Raw genomic sequence first — 21,786 nt, 5'->3', positions numbered from 1 at the left:
AATACTAATATACGTTGCTAGGTATACACGCTAAGTCGCTAACCAAAACTCTAACCCAAGTACAATAATAGCCGTAACAAAATTTCCCTCCCTAACAAGAAAGCTAATGTGCCAATACTATTAACAACCTAACACACCTATTTTCAGAAGTCTATTGTCGGACACTTGTAGATGCAAGACTCCTAGCCACCAAACATTTTTAGAAGAGTCCATTGTCGGATACTGACTGGTAGGAAGAACATTCCAGATACCAGTTACTTAACTAAACTTCAACTTGACAGTAGACAGCCTACACATTTAACAGATATATGATTTAAATCATCGACTTATAGAATATTACACCATACAGTCATTCTATTTTTGACTGTCTCTGCAATACAACCACACAATCATTCTGAGTAATGAGATGGAATGAGGGGGAGGGGGGTCCAGAAATCTGATGAAGAATTGTAAAATAATAAATGAGCAGCTAGTTAGTTTTTTTGTTTTGTTATTGTTTGATTATTTAATTGTGTGTATGTGCGTGTAACTATAAAAAGTCATATTTATCTGTGTTGTGTGTGTGTGTGGGGGGGGGGGGGGGGTTAGGAGTATCTGTGACGAAAGGGGCGAGGTTTAAATATACTAAAACTGCGCCCTGAGATTTACCAACGTTTAACCCACAAGCCAATATTTAACCAGCGAACTATCAATGTTTAACCAGTAAATATAGCAACATTTTACCAGAAAAATTATTAATATATAATATAATTTGCGACATTTCTAAAATTGTAATTGATGATGTAGGGAATACTCAAGATATCTTTCTTATTATATTCAATAGCAAATGAATATAAAAATTTATTTTTTGCTATATTTGTGAAAGGTTTATTTATTTATAATTACATATCTCTGTAAGTGAAGTATACTAATACAATTTTTTGTAGCCATGTTTATATTTAGAGGTTGGCCCACGAATTCCCAATTGTTTTTTTCAATAGGCTCTACACCAAATAGCAACCCACGATTTATATAAAGGCATTTTAATTTCTTGAATTCAATGCATATATAAAGGCATATACAAGTGTTCATATATTAGCATTTTTGTAACTTTGGAGCACACTTGAAAAAAAATTCCAATATGAATGCCAACTATCGTTCTTTTCATAAATCTCCTATAAATCTATTTATATACATCTTAAACATCAACTAACCTCTTTACCATTGAATCTTGAATAGTTATCTCATAGCTCAAACTGTTGTTTTTCATTCCAATGTTTTCATAGTTTAATCCTTCAGCTCGAAAAATATCCCTCTACATTCAATATTTGTAACTATAGAATCATATAGTTGTCAGCATTCCTTACGATGTATCCCATAGTTTTAAATACTCCCTTAGATAATCCCATAGTTGTAAATACTCCCTTAGATAATCCCCTAGTTTTAAATACTCCCTTAGATAATCCCATAGTTTTAAATACTCCCTTAGATGAATCCCAAGAAGAGTCGAGAATCCTTGGAGCGGGGCAGCACACATTTCCTTTCCAGCTTCAGCTACCCAACGATCTACCTCCATCATTTGAAGGCGCCTATGGCTACATAAGGTGAGTGTTGAAACAATAGAACTTTTTCATTCGAAGGTATCTACAATAACATCATTTGAAATAATTACCTTCATCATTAGAATATCTCAGTCCTATGGACATGCCAGTTTTGTCATCCTGTCAGTTCTTTCAACTTGTCAGTCATATCACCCTGTCAGTTCTTTCAACTTGTCAGTCATATCACCCTGTCAGTTCTTTCACTCGGTCTGTCCTCTCGCCCTGCCAGTCCTGTCACAGTCAGTCATATCGTCCTATCAGTCCTGTTGCCTTGTCAGTTGTGTCATCTTGTCAGTCCTACCGTCATACCGTCAATCATGACCGTCATGTCGCCTAGTCAGTCATTTAAGTCGTTTCGTCATGTCAGTCCTCTCTGTCATTTCAGTCCTGTTCCGCTGTCAGTCATGCAGTCATGTATTGTTAGTCCATCCCCCCCTCTCCCCCCCCCCCTCGCCCCTCTCCCCGTCATACGTGTCGCTTGGCCAGTCCTATCTCCATTTCAGTCATGTCGCCCTGTCAGTTGATTCTGTCCATTAGATGTTGTCCAGTTATACTGACTTGATTTGGATACTTTTAAATGTAAACATATGTAGCATACAAATTACGGTTCTGTTAACATATATTTTTATCTCATAATTAAATATACTATATAAATCATTATTCTATAAAAAAAATTTTAGTATTATTAGTAATGATTAAAACGATCTTAACTGAAGACTAAAACCTCGAGCTTTATCAATAACTCACGGCTAAAGTGCATGATCTTTCGCCAGATATTGGGCCAAAGCAACAATAGACAAACCATGGAAGTTTGACCATCATACAAAAAGAGCGTTTACAATTATACCCAACCTGGATTTGAACCAGGAACCAGGAGTCTCCGTAAGTTCACACACAAAATTATCACAGCTTAAATAATGAAGAACGAGTTTACGACAGCATTTATAAACCCACTCGGCCCTCACATTACATCTCTCAAATAAACAAAACCCCCACCGAGAGGCTTCATGGAAACAAATTCTCTTATTTATTTTAAAGGCAGCTTACATCTTTTAAACAAAGTCACTGGAAAACATCCAGTGCTGCGTAAACTATTTATTTTTCTCGGGCATCCACTCACGTGTAGACTTATTTATAAACACCGCCCCATGCCGGCACTGTTCCGGTATGAGTACCGTCTATGTTGACACAAAAAATGGCCACGCGCTAATTGCATGGGTTCACCTTGTCGGTAACCCAAGACTACTTGCATTATCCGCCAATAGTTTCTGGAATCAAAAGCCTTCAAGGCAATCCCAGACACAGGGGCGGAACTACAGTGCCGCCAGACCCCGCAATGCGGGGGGGCCCAGACCGATTGGGGGCCCAAAAATCCTGGCTAAATTATTTAAAAAAAAAAATTAAAAAAAAAAAATTAGGTGGAGGTCGAGTTATCTTTCTTCTACAGTTACAAACAAACACGATAGTCGGCAAACGTCTTTGATAAAAATGCACAGACTATAGCTCGAGAGACCGCCAGACATAAAGTCAACTTCAAAGACGCAGCCTACCGTTCTTTTTAGTGGCGTCGACTAGGAGAACAAAAAAGCATTGTTATATTGTTTACATTATTAAAATACATATCTATGATTGTGTGTTTAAACTACTGGCCTGAATTCTACAAAAAATATAATTATTTATTTCGATCTCGTACATTTATAATTGCGTTCATTTTTACTTTAACAACTGTATCAATAAACTTGTAAAAGTTTAAGTTATCTCCCTTCAGCGAAGCATCTAAAATTTGACTGTGCCGGCACGCTTTGAAATCGGGCTGGGGAAATGTTGCGGCGACTATCCTGGTCTTCTAGACGACCGGAAAAAGTCGGCACCAGAGTTTCTTCCAGGCATCTCTTCGGGGGGGCGAAGCCCCCCCGAAAATTTTTTACCGCCCCCCCGAACGAAATGAAATTTATATAATTTATATAGAAAATATATACTTTTAACAGTGTCCGCCCCCCCGAAGAAAGTTTACCGGCCCCCCGAAGATTTCAAGTGCCCCCCCGGAGAAAAAAGTCTGGAAGAAACACTGGTCGGCACTATTGATGTAGATGTTCATCGGCGCTTTCTTGTCCCCTTCCAATGAACCTTCCCAACTCTCTCCCCTGCCCCCTCTCACCCCTACCCCTCACCTCTACCCCTCACCACACCCTTACTCTTACAATAAGATGTAATGCATAGATTAACGAACCGTCTATGAACTACTGAACTGTAAACTGACCACTCCTGCACATTTTGTTAAAGACACTAGTCAGTAGTTGTTCCTTTACCTGATGAACAGCGACGGAACTACAGTCCCGCCAGACCCCGCAATGCGCGGGGGGGGGGGGGGGCAGGCCGTTTAGGGGCCCACGGCTGACCAAAATTAATATTTTTTTAAATTTTGAATTTAATTTTCGTGCATTTTTGCCTTAATATTTGGTTTGTAAAAGAAAAACACTAGCTGCGGTACGATTATCTTTATTTTACAGTCACTATACCACGCTCTTCCGCAACAGATAAAATCCATTACACAAACTACAGTGTAAAATATAGGCAACTCTTCAAATTTGAATGACTTCTTTGACTCGTTGCCCCCCCACCTCTTTAATAGCTAAATAGAGGACACGTAACTGTTTAACCGATCCTCCAAAGTGTACTGTCGCGGATTAGGCAGGGGATGGGGACCAAAAAGGGGGTTCAAAAATTGTCGAATTTTTTTTTACATATTTTAAACAGTTATTTATAGTTGTATTTTTTAACCATTGTCAAGGCCGAGTTCTATTTCCCTACAATCAAACACACGCTGTCGTCGGCAAAATTCTTTTTAAAAAACAACAAAGTCCATAGCACGAAAAGCCGCTACATATGAAGTGGGCTTTCGTCTTTGCGGCATTGGTAAGGGACCCGAAATCCTTTGTACATTTTTCAATGTTAATGTGTTTGTGATAGTGGTTGAATTTGTATCTTGCATCCTACAAATAATAAAAAAATAATATAATACTATACTAGAAACTTCAGTTTTATATACGGTTACTTGTTTTTGCTTTTACGAGAAATATCATAGTAAACTTTTAAAGTCTATACTTGGAATAATCTCCCCTGAGTAAGTTTTACAATGGGCGATGCTGACGTACATAGATCAAGGCGTTTTGATGTCGCTTTCAAGTTTTTTTCCCGAGCCGACCCCTATCCCACCCCTCTTTCTCAACCTCACAAGTATCGAGGAGATAAATGTATCGTTTATGAACTACTTCCTAACCGTACGATTCAACACTTCAGCACATTTTGTCAGACACTAGACAGCACTAGATCTAGATCTAGATCTAGTCAACAGATACTAATTTACTTTCATAGTATTAGGCACATCTAATTCACAAAACAGGGCAGGTAAGATTATTTTTATATAATTATTTAGAAATTAATTACGTTTAGAATTAATTGAACATTATTAATAGTCAATTACTATTTATAAATGACGTCATTGAGGTGGGGGTGTGTGAGGGTCTGGCTTTTTGTTAATCCCCCCCCTCCCCTAAATCAGAAGGTTATCCAACGCGTGACCTGGCCACATACAGTTGTACATGTGAAAAACATTTTTCTGTCTATTTTGCATTACTGCATCATTCACCCAATCGCCATGAAAACTTGGGAAGCTGTTGAGTACAGCCCCGCAAAAGTTTCTGTCATAGGCCTAACATTTGTACATATTGGAGTGGGGACTCCTAACGGAAATATGTGATTTAGCGCCCCGTGATCCTGCATAAACGGATGAGGTTACTACTTGAATACAACCGGCGTCAGTGTCATCCTGAGCGCATCACATATGAGCAAGTTGGCCCCCCACAGACAGTCGTTTAAAAGTTCCCACAACACTAGGAATAAGTCTCGCTACAACACTCGATGACTAAATCTAATTAGGTGTCGCACCAATGTTTCTTCCTAGGTAGACTGTTTTCGGAGGAGGGGTGGGGGAGGGGGAGCTCTGCCGGAAGAAACAATGTGTTGCACCCATCACCCGTGCAGTAATGTAACCGGTAGCTCCAAGAGCCCCGTGACTCCCCTGACACCTGGGTCGTCGCCGAAGGACTTACAGCATGCCTTGGCGTGTCTAGTTGGTAGTGTGGAGAAACCCGCGCCCTAAGATCCAAGAAACATTTAATTCAACTTCTGGAAAACAGGGCACACGGTTGGTAACGTTTTGATGAAAGCCTCATAAAAACCGGCGTCAGTTTGGAGTGTTGTACTAGATTTAGAGAGTCCGTGCTTCTCACATGGAAAACTGAATGGGGCCAGCTCGTGTGTTGGAAAACCTCTGATTTATTCGGGTACCGGATACATTTTTCTTTTAAAATTTAGTGCGACCTTTGTTTTCCATATATATATATATGTATATATATATATATATATATATATCTATATCTATATATATATATATATATATATATATATATATATATATATATATATATATATATATATATATATATATATATATATCTATATATATATATATATATATATATATATATATATATATATATATATATATATATATGTAACTAGGGTAGGCCTAGCTACTAGTTACAAATCTGATAACGAACGATAAGCCGAGACGCAGTATTACAGTCTGATGCAACCGATAGCAGGTGGCTTATTAGATCGGACTGATAACAATCTCAAAGCCAACGCGTGCTATTTTGGGAAACGGTACGAGGGGATTCAGACGGCCTGTCAACTTTGATTGATAGGATGCAGATGTTTATTAAACGGACTGTACGTTAGAACTGCGCAACTAGTAGTCGGAGACATCGAGTACAAGTATCGATTACGGAGGAATACAAGTACGAAGACGAGTACGAATACAAGGGATAAATAGGAGGGGACGACTGAACTCGCAGCTCTTCCCTTTTCGATCGCTCGCTTTAGATCAGTCAGTCTGTGTGACATATCAAGTTGGTTATATTGTGTTAAGAAGGACAATAGACATGTGGATTCAGTTATATGAAGCCTAGTGAGGACTGTTAGGGGTCAGTTGATTCAGACTATTATTGTGAAGCATTCCTGTTGATTCATTGTGTTATATTGAAGCATTTCTTGATTCATGTAATAAAAGGATCAATAGCGAACCTGCATCTTCGAGTCTTTCTACTGTAGTCGATGTTGTGTAGCATGAGTGGTTAAACTCGTTACATTTGGCACTACAGGCAAATAGTCTCGTAACATGTGGCGTTGCGAGCAGGGTAACTGTTCGCTCGTTACAATTGGCGTCGTCGGACAGGATGAATTCAACTAGACTTGCCGCTTTAGGCACCCATAGTCAACCTTGTGCATAACTGTGTTTAGTGTGTGTGTGAATTCGGACATTCAGGAACTGTGAAAATTGAGGAACGAGGAAAATTTTTTTCATACACACACGGTAAGAAAGAACTCTTTTGTTTTACTTACGGAATACAATGTCTACTCTGGACGAGAAGCAGACCCATATAGTGGTCCTACCCAGAGAGTCCCACATTAACAAATTTTACGGGGACGGTGATCCAACTTTAACCAACAGGTTCAGTGAAGAGGTCAAAGCGGCCTGGGCCTCGAGAGGCATGTCACCAGAGGACAGATTAAGACTGCTGATGGGCAGTATAGGAGAGACGGTTAGGGCAGAGGTCAAATGCCATGATAAAACCATCCAATCAGATCCGGATAAGGTGCTGGATCTGATTATGGAGACCTTTGGGGAGAGACGGTCGGGATCGCAACTGCTAGCAGGGTTCGTAGGCTTAAGGCAGAGAATGGCGGAGAGTGTGATGGAGTACTCACACCGGATGAACAGGGCCTTTGATTCGGTAAAGGTCAAAACACCTGACATTGATGTGCGCCTACTGAGGGACCATTTCATCGAGGGGCTAGCAACCCCGATCCTAAGAAGAGAGTTGAAAGAGGAGGTCCACAAAGACCCGCAGTTGACCTTCCTTCAGGTCAGGAACTCAGCGATCCGCAGGTCCGAGGATGAGGACCAATCGAACTGTTCGGTGGACAAAGTCTCTGTGCCTGAACAGAGACAATCCCCACCCACAGGGGCCGACACGATGGAGACCATGATGGCTCAACTGTTGGCCCACCTAGATAAGGTTGACCAACGTTTGGAGAGGTTAGAAAGCAGGTCAACAGCTGAGAATCAGGAAAAGAACGGGACAAAACAGAGACGGGTTGGACGGCCGCGTCCTGCCAAGCCATCACTCCAATGGACGGCCGACGGTCGACCAATTTGCTTGTCCTGTTCACAACCCGGACATATGGCACGGTACTGTCCGGTGAAACGGTCGTCCTCTGTAAGGCAGGGCCAGGCTACAGAGGGGCGAGGTTATGGCCCAAGAAACAAAATGATGGGAGTCTGTCCCGAAATGGTGATTACGATTGGGGACATCGCGGTGAAGGCAATTGTGGATACAGGCTCCCAGGTGACGACAATCACGGAAAATTTTTACACCAAATGGATGAAAGGAAAAGACCATAGGTTAAGGTCTGACACGTGCATGCGCCTGACGGCAGCGAATGGACTAACCATTCCATACTGTGGTTATTTTCTGGCGGATGTCGTGGTGTCGGGACATAGGTTGAAGCAGGTTGGGGTGTTCGTTACGAAACACAACCTAGAGACAAATGTGTCAAATATACCTTGCCTATTGGGCATGAATATTCTTGGCCAGTTGCCAGAATTGCTTACAAATATTGTCGGATCGACCACACCAGGTCGGGGACCCAGGTTGGCCAGGTTTGCCAAGACCAGAGGAAGGACAGCAGTCCCGGCAAACACGGTCAAGGCAATCACATTACAAATTGGTGATAGAAGCGTGAATGGTGATGTGATGATAGAACCATGTGGCGCCGCACTGAGGGCAGGCGTCGTGTTACTGCGGACATACACATCAGCGGAAAACGGACTAGTTCAAGGGTTGGTAGCAAATGTTTTGGATGAGGAAATTTTTATACCGCCTAATACTCTGGTAGGAGTACCACAGAACGTCGAGGTACAAAGGTCGGCACAGTGCATCGAACTGAGCAATACCAGCAGTAATGAAGTAACAATTAGGTCGGTCAATGTGACGGCCGAGGTGAAGAAAGAGGATGGCCGATCATATACATTCCCGGAAACTGAGGACCCAAAACTAAATGAATTGCTGAATAAATACAGTGATATATTTGCCTCGTATGAGGGTGATTTGGGGTACACGGAAGTAATCAAACACCAGATACCCTTACTACAAGACAAGCCGGTGGCGCAACCTTATCGAAGATTACCACCGAGTCACTACTCGGCGGTGAAGGCACACCTGAATGATCTACTAGAAAAGGGAATTATTACAACTAGTACAAGCCCGTATGCGGCACCGATAGTAGTGGTAAAAAAGAAGTCAGGGGAGATAAGACTGTGTTGTGATTACCGGAAATTGAACAATATCACAAGAAGGGATGCATTCCCCTTGCCTCGTATTGATGAATGTCTTGATGCGTTGGGGGGAGCAAGATTTTTTTCTACCTTGGATTTGGCTAGTGGCTACCACCAAGTGGCCATGCACCCCAACGATCAACATAAAACGGCATTTATTTCTCCACTGGGACTGTACGAGTGGACCCGTATGCCGTTTGGTTTGACTAATGCACCTGCTACATTCCAGCGAGTAATGCAGAGTGCTATGAGTGACTTTCTATTTCAAATAATGTTGGTGTACTTGGATGATATTCTAGTTTACTCAAAAACTTGGGAGGACCATCTAAAAAGATTAGAACAAGTGTTTCTCCGTCTTAGGGAGATAGGAGTAAAGCTGAACCCAGACAAATGCTGCTTTGGTCTAAAATCGGTACATTTTTTGGGTTATGTGATTTCGTCGGATGGCATCGCCACTGACCCAGATAAAATTGCAGCTGTTAAAGAATGGAAACAACCAACAACTACGGTAGAGGTCAGGTCATTCTTGGGTTTTGCTTCCTATTATAGAAAATTTGTACCTGGTTTTGCAAAAATTGCCGCACCATTGCATGACTTGGTAAACAAAATGACAAAGAAACACAGTAAGGAGAAAAAGAAAGGTAAAACACACCGGATAGGTGAATTATGGACTGATGAATGCCTGAACTCGTTTAAGCTATTGAAAAAGGCTTTGACAGAGGCGCCGATATTAGGATACGCAGACTTTGACAAACCATTTCGGCTAGAAATTGACGCCAGCTCTAAAGGTCTGGGAGCTGTGCTATCACAACAACAAAAGCAAGGTTTCAGGGTTATTGCGTATGCCAGTCGAGCTCTGAAGGGATCAGAGAAGAACATGACAAATTACAGCGCCATGAAACTAGAACTTTTGACATTAAAATGGGCTGTGACTGAAAAATTCAGGGACTATTTATTAGGTGCTAAATGTGTGGTATACACTGACAATAACCCCCTGAGTCACCTAAAGACAGCAAAGTTGGGATCCATCGAACAGAGATGGGCAGCAGAATTGGCACTCTTTGACCTGGAGATAAAATATCGCCCGGGGCGGTCCAATGGCAATGCGGACGCCTTATCAAGGAATCCTTACGAGAGACCGGGTGATGAGGAAGAAACGCTGACAGGAATATGTGAGGTCAGAGCGTCAACAGATATCCCTCATGGGGTGCAGGTGATGCAAAACGGACAGACCGGGGTGGAGCACATATCCACAGAGCCCGGACATATGGACAGTAGTGATTTTAATTGCCTTAATCACAAAAAGATAAGAGATGCCCAGAGAACGGATAGTGGCTTACAACCGCTATTGAAATACGTCCAGGAACAAAAATTCCCAGGAAGAAGGGAAAGAGAACAATTTGGTCGAGAAACAAAGAAAATACTGAGTCAGTGGGACCGTCTCAGTATAGAGGATGGTGTTCTCATGCGGAGAATTCATGACCAAATTGATGGGACAATACACCAGGTGGTGGTGCCTGGACAATTACGAGAAGAAGTGCTAAGGTTGGCACATGACAGGGCAGGACACCAGGGTCAGGACAGGACGCACAAAATTTTACGACGGAGGTGTTACTGGCCCAATATGGAAATGGAGGTCAAACGCCATTGTGAGGCTTGTGTGAGGTGTCAGCATGCGAAAATGCCAGTTGTCAAAATGAGACAGCCATCAGGACACCTACTAGCGACAAAACCACTAGAGATTGTGGCTATGGACTTTACGTCGTTGGAGCAATCATCGGATGGGACGGAACATGTGTTGGTAATGACTGATGTTTTCACCAAATGGACTGTGGCGGTGCCCACACGAGATCAGACTGCCAAAACAGTGGCAAAGGTCTTAATAGAACATTGGTTCATCAAATATGGCATACCAAGACAATTACACTCTGACCAAGGAAGGGCTTTCGAGTCAGAAGTAATTAACCAACTGTGCAGCCACTACGGGATCAACAAATCTAGAACAACCACATTTAATCCGAAAGGAAACGGACAGTGTGAACGGTTCAACCGCAGCATGCATGATTTGCTGCGTACGCTAGAACCTGAACAGAAAAAACGTTGGCCTGATTTTCTCCCAGAGTTGGTATATCTATACAACTGCACACCCCATGCCACAACCGGTTTTACGCCACACATGTTGCTGTTCGGACGGGAGGCTCGACTCCCTCTTGACTTGTTCCTAGGAAAAAAGGAGAGTATGACTGGCTCATACACCGCACTGGAATATGTGAATGAACATATGAGAAGAATTAGAGAAATGTACAGGGTAGTACAGGAAAGACTAGAACATGAATCTCGGCGAAGGGAACCGCCGGTACAGACAAAGGACCCGCCACTCAAACTGAATGACAGGGTATTACTGCGTAGCCACCCGTTAGGCAGAAACAAAATCCACGATCTCTGGGGACAGGAGATATGGCAAGTCGTGGAGATGCCTAAAGTAGCAGGTGGCCCCTTTAAGATAAGACCCATCGATCACGCCAAACCGGATCGGTGGGCGAACATTGCTCAATTAAAGAAATATTGGAATAGGCAAGAAGAGCAGTTACACACAAGGAAATCCAAGACAATTAGGGAACCGGAAGTTACAACGGAAATTCACATACCCATCCCGGAACCATATCACCATCAACAGAACAACCGCGATACACAAGTGGAGGATAACGGCAACAAAGAGGATCCCGTTCCTTCCAGAAGCAGAGAGACAGTAGACCATCAGATAAGTGGTCCGCGGAGAAGTTTGAGGAACAGAAGGAAGACGAAATTTTTTTGTCAGCAACCATCAATTCTTTCATGGTCGCGCTGGTATGAGAACAGACTGTTAAAAAAAAGCTATAAAAGTGAACTGGTGAAGACACCAAATGGAAAGGGTGGATGTGAATTCTAGAACTGTTTTGTGTCTCAGGAAGATGATATAGACACAGTTGATATGTGAAATAGGTATAACTGTCAATCGTATACGAATGGGACGACGTGGACAGTGAGTGGAACAATAAAATTTGTTACGATTGTGCGATTGACTTTGGAGGAGTGCACCTGCCAGGCGTTGTTTGTGGTTGAAAACACACAAAAAAAGGCAGGGGTGGATGTAACTAGGGTAGGCCTAGCTACTAGTTACAAATCTGATAACGAACGATAAGCCGAGACGCAGTATTACAGTCTGATGCAACCGATAGCAGGTGGCTTATTAGATCGGACTGATAACAATCTCAAAGCCAACGCGTGCTATTTTGGGAAACGGTACGAGGGGATTCAGACGGCCTGTCAACTTTGATTGATAGGATGCAGATGTTTATTAAACGGACTGTACGTTAGAACTGCGCAACTAGTAGTCGGAGACATCGAGTACAAGTATCGATTACGGAGGAATACAAGTACGAAGACGAGTACGAATACAAGGGATAAATAGGAGGGGACGACTGAACTCGCAGCTCTTCCCTTTTCGATCGCTCGCTTTAGATCAGTCAGTCTGTGTGACATATCAAGTTGGTTATATTGTGTTAAGAAGGACAATAGACATGTGGATTCAGTTATATGAAGCCTAGTGAGGACTGTTAGGGGTCAGTTGATTCAGACTATTATTGTGAAGCATTCCTGTTGATTCATTGTGTTATATTGAAGCATTTCTTGATTCATGTAATAAAAGGATCAATAGCGAACCTGCATCTTCGAGTCTTTCTACTGTAGTCGATGTTGTGTAGCATGAGTGGTTAAACTCGTTACATTTGGCACTACAGGCAAATAGTCTCGTAACATGTGGCGTTGCGAGCAGGGTAACTGTTCGCTCGTTACATATATATATATATAGGGGCCCAAAAAAAATTCTGCGGGGGGGGCCTTTTTTTTCTAGTTCCGCCACTGCCCAGACATCCATTATGTTCTTAAGAATTCAAAGCACTCGCATAAGTGGCGAGCCGGTGAACGGTAATTCGCCAAACCCTGACTGTAAAAAGTTAAGGGCTCTTTACATGTAACTTCAGCTTTGCCAAACCACAATCAGGGCTTAGAGACAAGAACGCTCGCGTGAATAGTGTGGATAATTATTGTAGCTTTGATCCTGGTAATCTAATAAACTACATGGTTTTTTGTTGTAAGAGCGCCCAGTGCAGGATTCTTAAGAATGTAAATAGGTGAGAATTCTTATATTGTGAAAACACGTAAGCACAGGATCTATGTGTAATTTTGTAGGGGTCAAAACAGAATGAAAGTTACGCAAATCTAAACTGGAATTAGCGAGAAGGATGGAGAGAAAGATGATCCGCTCTGCTGCGCATTGAATTATGGGATTACTGTTATAAGAAAAACCAGCACCGTCAGCCCTGTAATATGTGTATCTCTTATTAAAAGAACCAGTGAGTTTGAGGAAAGATAATAAAGATAAACGATAAACACTTCTCGTTCGTTAAGTGGGAAAACCGTAACTAGTCTAGCTCAGGGGTCGGCAACCTGCGGCTCGCGAGCCGCATGCGGCTCTTTTGATATCAAGTTGCAGCTCTCCAGCACAAATACTAATAATCTTAATTAAAAAAAATAAAATATTTGAAATAAAAAAGTGTTAGTGGCTCTTTAAAACCAGGGACATTTTGAAAATTGTAACTTTTGGCTCTACTGCTTCAAAAGGTTGCCGACCCCTGGTCTAGCTGTAAACATTTGTCCCCTCCCCTATTCCCCAAACAAAATACTGATAACATACGGCATTGCAATGCATTTTAAAACAAAACCTTTATTCACTAGACAGCTATGTGAAACAGATGATGTTTTACATTTTACTCAACTGGCAAATGTCGCCACCCTTTTACCAGTAATTATCCATTCTAATTCTTATTTATAGAACAGCCCATAAAGTTCTAATAATTTTCAAGCACACATTGAAAATCTTAAAGACATGGTTTCTTTTGCGGATTTGTGTCACGTTTTTTTGTAAGGCGGCGTTATTAATTGTATCAAAGAGTCGCAATCGTCTAGATAACTGAAATTACCGAGCGCTGACCTAGGCTAAGAACATTACTTTGTGCCTCTCCTTAGATGTTAATAATTATTTGTTAACGCAACAGCTCATTCATGTGTATTTAAGACTTAATAATGGTTTCAAAATATTGTAGAATGTGGTTTTGGCTATGTTAAATTTCTCCCACTTTTGCAGGAGCCTATCCAGTACAGGGGTGAGCTAAGAACGGGCTGCTGCTGCCTGCCATCAGGGCGGTTTAGCGGGTCTATAACCACCAACCGGAAGGGATTCGTTCCGGGTTCGGAGATCAGCCTCTGTTCTCAGATAGAGAACCACAGCGGGTCAACGTGCTGGGCGGAGGTCAAGCTGAAAATGGTGAGCTATTAGATCGTTGGTAGGTTATTGCGTCCAATGTATATGCTATGCGACGTAATAAATGTGGTAGTTAATCACTTATGCAATTAAATAATCCAATGAACGGTAGGTGACGTCATTTAGCAGTTGAATAGATGGTAAATGACTTCCAACTTTATTGTAGGCGGCGACTACATGTATCAACGGATGTTGACCCACAACAATTTATTTTACTACATCTACACCAAGCAATCGTAATAACGTTCTACGGCTTCTATGTATATTATTCTTACAATAAAACCTAAAAAAAATCGAGTTAATGCAGCAATCAAACAAGACTGTTTAGAGATAACTTACAAAATATACGAGGGGCTGTGCGACCACCCATGATTCAAGTGCTGTTTATCGCTCCTGCCTGGTTCCTCCCCCACCCCCACCCCCATCCAGCCCTGCTAGGTAAACCACTGTGGTAAGCAAACGAAACAAAAGACCGTTTTTATGAGTTGTTAGGCAGCCCCAGTGGAAAACTGATCCAAGACTGGCACCATCTTGGATTATGTGATATCGTCCACGTTTTAGACGAGACTGATACAGACAAAAACCAAGACAGGTCAGATACAAGCTAGACCCAGGTTAAGGAGAAACATAATAAAGCCAACATATTGGGTTTAAACACAGGATAAAACATGGCTTCGCACACAACATTTTTATGCTGGCATCAAGCTTAGTGAGAAACTACGTCAGCCATCATTCAAGTCAAGCAACTGCAACGTCATCAACGTCAGGCATCCTCCAAGACATTTTATGATTTAAAGTATTAAAACAAACCGCTAAAAAAGTAGTTTATATTAACAAAAAAGGATATATGTTAGTATGTTTGACGTATTGTTGGTAGTGATGCAACGTCGTGTACTGGTTGAACTCTATAGAACAAAAGATTCAACACTAGGACATGTGAGATTATAACGTAAAGAGGAAGTCGATGTTCTAAACTTTCTTAATGCCACAAAAGCTAGGGGTTAATGACCCACTCAGAACTCGTATAAATTAGGGGTTGTGACTTAGACGCCAGGTTAGGGCTAGATGAAGTGTTTCGGAAATTATTTGTGAAGTCCTTAAAAGAAAATTTAACTATGTAATGCCATAAAACCCAAGCCAGTATTTGTATTAATTAGTAATAAAAATAAAAGCAGTAACAGTTAAAGTTATTCTACTTTGATCAGTGTTTGTCTTTAATTTGACCGATTTTACCTTGCTTTGTTTTCTACCAGCATATTACCTACATGGCAGGGGGAAAATTTAAACAGGAGAAAAAAGTCGTCAGCACCGTTTACAAGGAACACATCCCGCGGGGCAAAACCTTCACATGGAACGACAAGATGAGGATCCCCCCACTACCCCCGTCCCACCTGAAAGGGTGCAAGCTGATGAAATCGCAGTATCTTTTACAGGTGAGCGCGAGTTTCAGAACAAATTCCGTGGCTTCATCGGTCTAGCGTCAATAAAATAATGTACATTTCGCATTTAAACATTTCATGCAAATTACTAAAACGATTTTTAAAAATTGCTCATAACACTGCGTACAAAGTATTCTCTTTAGAATTAGTGTAGAATAAATATTAACGCGCCTTCACAAAACCTTAGACAATCAGATGAATGCCTTGACTAAACACACGACTATGGTAGTAGCGTGTTATTTTATTACCTTATACTTGGCTCCTATCCAGCGACTTCAGTTTGTGCCTTGGGAAACGTCGCTTTAACCCAAACTCCTACACCGAAGTTTAATAGTTTTTATGAGACGTTTAATAGTGGTTCAAAGACTTTTGTAAAGGCGTAGTCGGGTGGTTGTAGTGGGGGTGGGGGGGTTGGGTACATTTTCATGACAGTGACATCTTTTTCAATCAAAATCTACTACAAAGAATTAAAATAATCTAGGGACAGTAAGTCAAAATAACAAAATAATGAAAGTTACTGAAGGCGCCCATATTGATGTCAATGTCTTTTGGTTAATGAAATCGCCCAGATATGCTCTTGAAATATTTAAAAGAATAATACTGGTGCTACAACACTGCTTACAAAAAAAAATAGTGTATACACTGTTGGCTGTGGGATAGCAGTGTTTAGTGAGTGGATAGGGAGTCCAAGTGGTAGAGATGAAGCTACAAATATTACTATCTTTCGTTTGCTTTAGGGGTCATCCATAAATGACGTCACGCTTTTTTTGACGATTTTTACCTCCCCCCCCCCTCCCCTCCGTCACACGTCGTCACAAAACCCCAGACCCCCCTAAAATGACGTCACACTTCAGCCTACAACCCCCCTCAAAATTGCAGTTGAATTCTTTTTAAAACATCGATATTTTTCTAAAATCTTGTCTGAACTCTGTCAAAATAGAGTCTTATAATCGATTCCTATTACAATTTATTAAATTATTAATAATTATTATTATTTTCTATAACGCGAAATAACGTCTAAAATTAGTTTTCTAACATTGCTTTTTTCTAATACAAAAGTGTGACGTCGCACCATCTGAACCCCCCCCCATCCCCCTCATCAAACACCGTCACAAAATTACGGACCCCCCTTCCCCTACGTGTGTGACGACATTTATGTACGACCCCTTACGTTAGACATTTACCTCGAATGCGAAAAGGTACATTTGCGCAGACGGTATAAAATGTTTTATACACCGATTCCAATTAAAATATCGTTAGTGAAAAGGATATCATTTACTACTCACAAGATATGTTTTTTCAAATAATAAATATACATACTAATCTCACAAGTCTTAGGGAAAAGGAAACATAAAACTAGTTGAGGAAACTTGGAAGTTTTGTTATAAGATATCTATGAGATGAAGCTTCTTTGTTACACGAACAATGGCCAGACCTCCCTCCTCACCCCAGCTCTCGCCACCCCCCCCCCCCCTCCACACCTCATCAGCCCTCAGCCCATGCAAGATTTTACAAAATAAAAAGGTTTTAAAGGCCTGTCATCTATAAATAGACGCACGAGAGAATATGAAAAAAACACTATGCTGTTGAGTAGAAGAAATGAATTATCATTTGTACACGAAAATTAGATTTAGCGTCAGGGCGTATCATTTAATTATAATCAAGTCAGTTCGGGAGCCGTAGCAAATCTTAAATAGATCGCGAATTATTGGTCCCGTTCAGCTGGGTTATCGCCCCTGTACAGATTGCTAAACATGATAGTGGGTGGAGGTTATAGTTTTGTGTACGAAAAGTGTAGACCTATGTAGCAACGCAAAATATCCGGTAAAAGGAAACTATTAATTTAAAAAAAAAAACAACCACTACAATATAACAACTTCTTATATAGCAACATTAGAATAAAACCTAGTCTGTATACCAAACATTAGAACACAACTCGGTTAATAACCATAAACTCACTCATTAATATTTTACGCAAGCTAGCTAATTATAACTTTACATAAGCTAAACATCTATTTTAGCCCAGCTTATTAATTTTTCATTGTTACTTATGGTAAATGTCAGTTCCGAGTTGGATCCGATGCCCGGTGCTCGTGGGACGAGGTTGACTACGAAGATGAAATAATTATTGGAACCCTCCCACTGGCAGCCAAGATAACCGCCACCCGCGCCCTGACCAACTACCAGACCGTTAACGCCACGTCACCACCGGCAGAGAAAGACGCCGAGAGCAACGGTAAGAAACACCACTGAGTTCTGGTCCCATAAAACTAAAAATATACTTATATTCTGGTCCAATAAAAATATACTTAATTTCTGGTCCGTTAAATTAGGAATATACTTACCCAGTGGCGTAGCGAGGTCGGGTGTCACCCGGTGCGGCACTTAATGGTGTCACCCCCCCAGAGGCATAGAGACCCTTCCCAGGGACAAACTTTCAAATTTTCGATTTGCACCCCCCCCTCGAGTTTTCGATTTGCACCCCCCCTCGAGTTTTCGATTTGCACCCCCCTTCAAGCTTTCGATTTGCACCCCCCCCCCCCCTCGAGTTTTCGATTTGCACCCCCCCGTCAAGCTTTCGATTTGCACCCCCCCCCCTCGAGTTTTTCTCTATATATTTTGCTATTTTTTGCCTTGGTGTCACCCCCCTAAATGGTGTCACCCGGTGCGGTCCGCACCCCCCGCCCCCCCCCTCGCTACGCCCCTGTACTTACCATAAGATTGAATGTATACTAGTGATGATGGAAGGTGCTGTTAATCGGTGGCGTCAATAAGTCGCGTGTAACCAGTCGCAGTAATTCTGGTTGTCACATTGATTATGAATTATGTTATTTATTTATATACTTTATACAATGGATGCCTCTGCCTGCCTTGAATTTTATAGCATAATTTTTATTATTTTTAGGAGCTGTTTATCATTATGTTCCAAAAAGTGCATAGCTATTATACTAAGGAGTGTAAATTAAATGTGATACTTCCTGAGTACAAGGGATTTCTAGCTTCAGGCCATCTGATTGCCTAAATTTCTACTTGCTGCTCGATAAGAGTTGTAATTGATAGCAAATTCATTTAGCACAGATGAGTATCGGTAGTAGATATTTATGCTAGAGCTTAAGGGGGAAAAAGACACGTCAAGTTCTCTAATCTTGGCGCTAATCCAACGTTTGCTCTAGTGTACATTTTTTATCTTAACTGTGTTCTGACCTATATGACTATTTTATATCTTTACTGTGTTCTGACGTATGTGTGTATACCATATCTTTGCTGTGTTCTGTCCTATGTGAATATTTTATATTTTAACTGTATTCTGACCTATGTGAATATAGTATATCATCGCTGTTTGTTTTATCTGTGTGAGAATTATATATATACATATATATATATATATATATATATATATATATATATATATATATATATATATATATATATATATATATATATATATATATATAAATAAATAAATATATATATATATATATATATATATAAAACACGGTGTCACACATGTTAAAATCTAACACATGTCAGATTTTTTTTGCTCTGGAAACCATAACTATGCATTTTCTGGCGTCAACGAACTGAGTGCATGTGTTGTGTGTTGCAGGTAAACCAAGCTACGAAGAGTGCGTGTTGTTTGGGCGTGTCAGCATCAAGGACAAGGACGACACAGAGCACACTCTCGGTCAACTCATCTTCACGCCACTCTACGCTTTCTACTCACCCAGGTCACAACTCGCACGTGCCTCTCTGGGCAGCTGCTTAGAGTAAAAGCAACAATGTGGCCCCAATGCATGTGACAAGATGAACATATCGACAGTTCTAATTTGTCTCCTGTGATATCTTGCAAAGTTTTGAAGCGTGACATCAAATAACAAAGGCTTTACAAATAAGAGGTTCATTTTTTGATGTAAAAATATCTGTCATAAAATTACTTTTTCATTATATATATCATAATTATAATAAATTATTTACATTTCCTAAATGTTTGGGAGATAGGTAAATAGGTTAGATGCCCGGCTTTTTTTGTTTACTGTTCTAGTTGAATTAGAAAATTCATTAATTTGGTTAGGCATTGATAGACATTAACCAAGCCTTACCGTTGATGTAAGAGCATTTGAACCTGGCCGTGCTTAGAGTGTATGAGTAGTTTTTTTGCAGTGAAAAAAATCATTTTCTTTTTTCATCATCTGCATTTGTTATTGTTCATGAATTTTGTTTTAACCTACACCGTGCTTTATGGAAATATCAGCAAAAATGGCGATTTTTATTTAGTATTCGTAAATAATACCACATGCTACAATAGTTTTTTAACAGCCATTAAGGCATGTTATTGTGGTGTAAGTACATTATTTTTAAACCTGTTGTATCTCTACAGCCTAATTACAATTGAATGTGTGTAAATCTGAAGGTCTCTAAAAAAAAAGACAACCTAAAAAGTACTTCTCATGTCGCTGCGAGTATTGAAAACCAACTTTACTGCTTTATGTTCCGTTCTTCATGAAGAGTGACAGGTTCAATGTATTTCGTTTGAACACCACCTCCCTCTAACTCGACCAACATCATATGTAAATAGTAGATTTGATTGATCTTAATACCAATTACTTTGATTTGTTTCTTAATAAATTAGTTATGTGTTTCGAGCTCACCAATTAATTTTTGTCTTTAACTTTAGTTAAATTTACTCAGATTTGAAGCTGTTTTATTTAATTTCATCTATTAAAGTACTTAACGTTAATTGAAACCATTCACCAGAACAATTCACAAGTTTAGAACTAGCCGAATAGTTTTCAAGTATGATAATATGAACCTGTGTTGATGGATGTATGAAAAATAAATTTACAAGTCGAAACAATAAATTCAAACAGTTTATTTGAACCATGGAATTTAATTTAAATCGGGAAAAGACTGAAAAATGCAACAAATAAACGGTGCATAAAAAAATAAAAAGTGAAGGCTGTTGCTATAATTAATCTTGAAAGCATAACTTCGTTCACCGTGTATTTAAAATATAGCAGCACTTTATAAAGATTGTTATTTTATATAGCGATGCCAAAACAATTTGCTTTAATGTTTAAGATGAATGAAATTTAAAATATTAAGTTATTTTTTTACTGTTTGTTTAACCTATTATTTACGAATCTGAGAAATTGAAGCTACATAATGTTACTAATAGCACCCATAAAAAGTATAGCACTTTTGTCAAAAACAAAAATAGGAAATAAAGAAATAATTCAACTTTATCCACACAATGTTACAATGAGTCATTGTGCTGGCTTTAAACAGAAATCTCACATAACATTATCCACATAAAAATCTAACGAGCGTTTCCTGACCTATAACAATCACAGAAATTTAGTACAACATTGTGTACATAAACATCTAATTCGACATTGTGCTGGCCTTAAACAATCACAGAAATCTTGTACAACATAGTCCACATAGAGATATGATATAACATTGTCCACATAAAGATCTAATACAACATTGTCCACATAAAGATCTAATACAACATTGTCCACATAAAGATCTAATACAACATTGTCCACATAAAAATCTAATACAACATTGTCCACATAAAGATCTAATACAACATTGTCCACATAAAGATCTAATACAACATTGTCCACATAAAAATCTAATACAACATTGTCCACATAAAAATCTAATACAACATTGTCCACATAAAGATCTGATATAACATTGTCCACATAAAAATCTAATACAACATTGTCCACATAAAAATCTAATACAACATTGTCCACATAAAGATCTGATATAACATTGTCCACATAAAGATCTAATACAACATTGTCCACATAAAGATCTAATACAACATTGTCCACATAAAGATCTGATATAACATTGTCCACATAAAAATCTAATACAACATTGTCCACATAAAGATCTAATACAACACTGTCCACATAGAGATATGATATA

General features: G+C 40.0%; 1 protein-coding gene across 1 annotated transcript; it reads left to right on the top strand.

Annotated features, from left to right (window-relative positions):
• Positions 1–928: 928 nt before the first annotated feature.
• On the top strand, positions 929–19,614 carry LOC131941678 (arrestin domain-containing protein 17-like). Its single transcript, XM_059301089.1, has 8 exons — positions 929–944; positions 1,439–1,583; positions 2,354–2,462; positions 14,228–14,407; positions 15,065–15,166; positions 15,658–15,837; positions 17,908–18,079; positions 19,451–19,614. The coding sequence occupies exons 1-8, from the start codon at positions 929–931 to the stop codon at positions 19,612–19,614; spliced, it is 1,068 nt and encodes a 355-aa protein (XP_059157072.1).
• Positions 19,615–21,786: the final 2,172 nt, after the last annotated feature.

This window comes from Physella acuta, unplaced genomic scaffold (genome assembly GCF_028476545.2).
Source record: "Physella acuta isolate Inbredline_101_S28 unplaced genomic scaffold, ASM2847654v3 ptg000369l, whole genome shotgun sequence".
In the NCBI taxonomy this organism is placed as follows: Eukaryota; Metazoa; Mollusca; class Gastropoda; family Physidae; genus Physella; species Physella acuta.
This window is presented reverse-complemented; position numbering and strand designations above follow the sequence as displayed.

Excerpts from the sequence above, each read along its gene's own strand:
- LOC131941678 (XM_059301089.1), top strand. Across the intron at positions 1,584-2,353 it reads GGCGCCTATGGCTACATAAG|ATATTGGGCCAAAGCAACAA; the intron begins GTGAGTGTTGAA and ends ATCTTTCGCCAG. Across the intron at positions 18,080-19,450 it reads GAAAGACGCCGAGAGCAACG|GTAAACCAAGCTACGAAGAG; the intron begins GTAAGAAACACC and ends TGTGTGTTGCAG.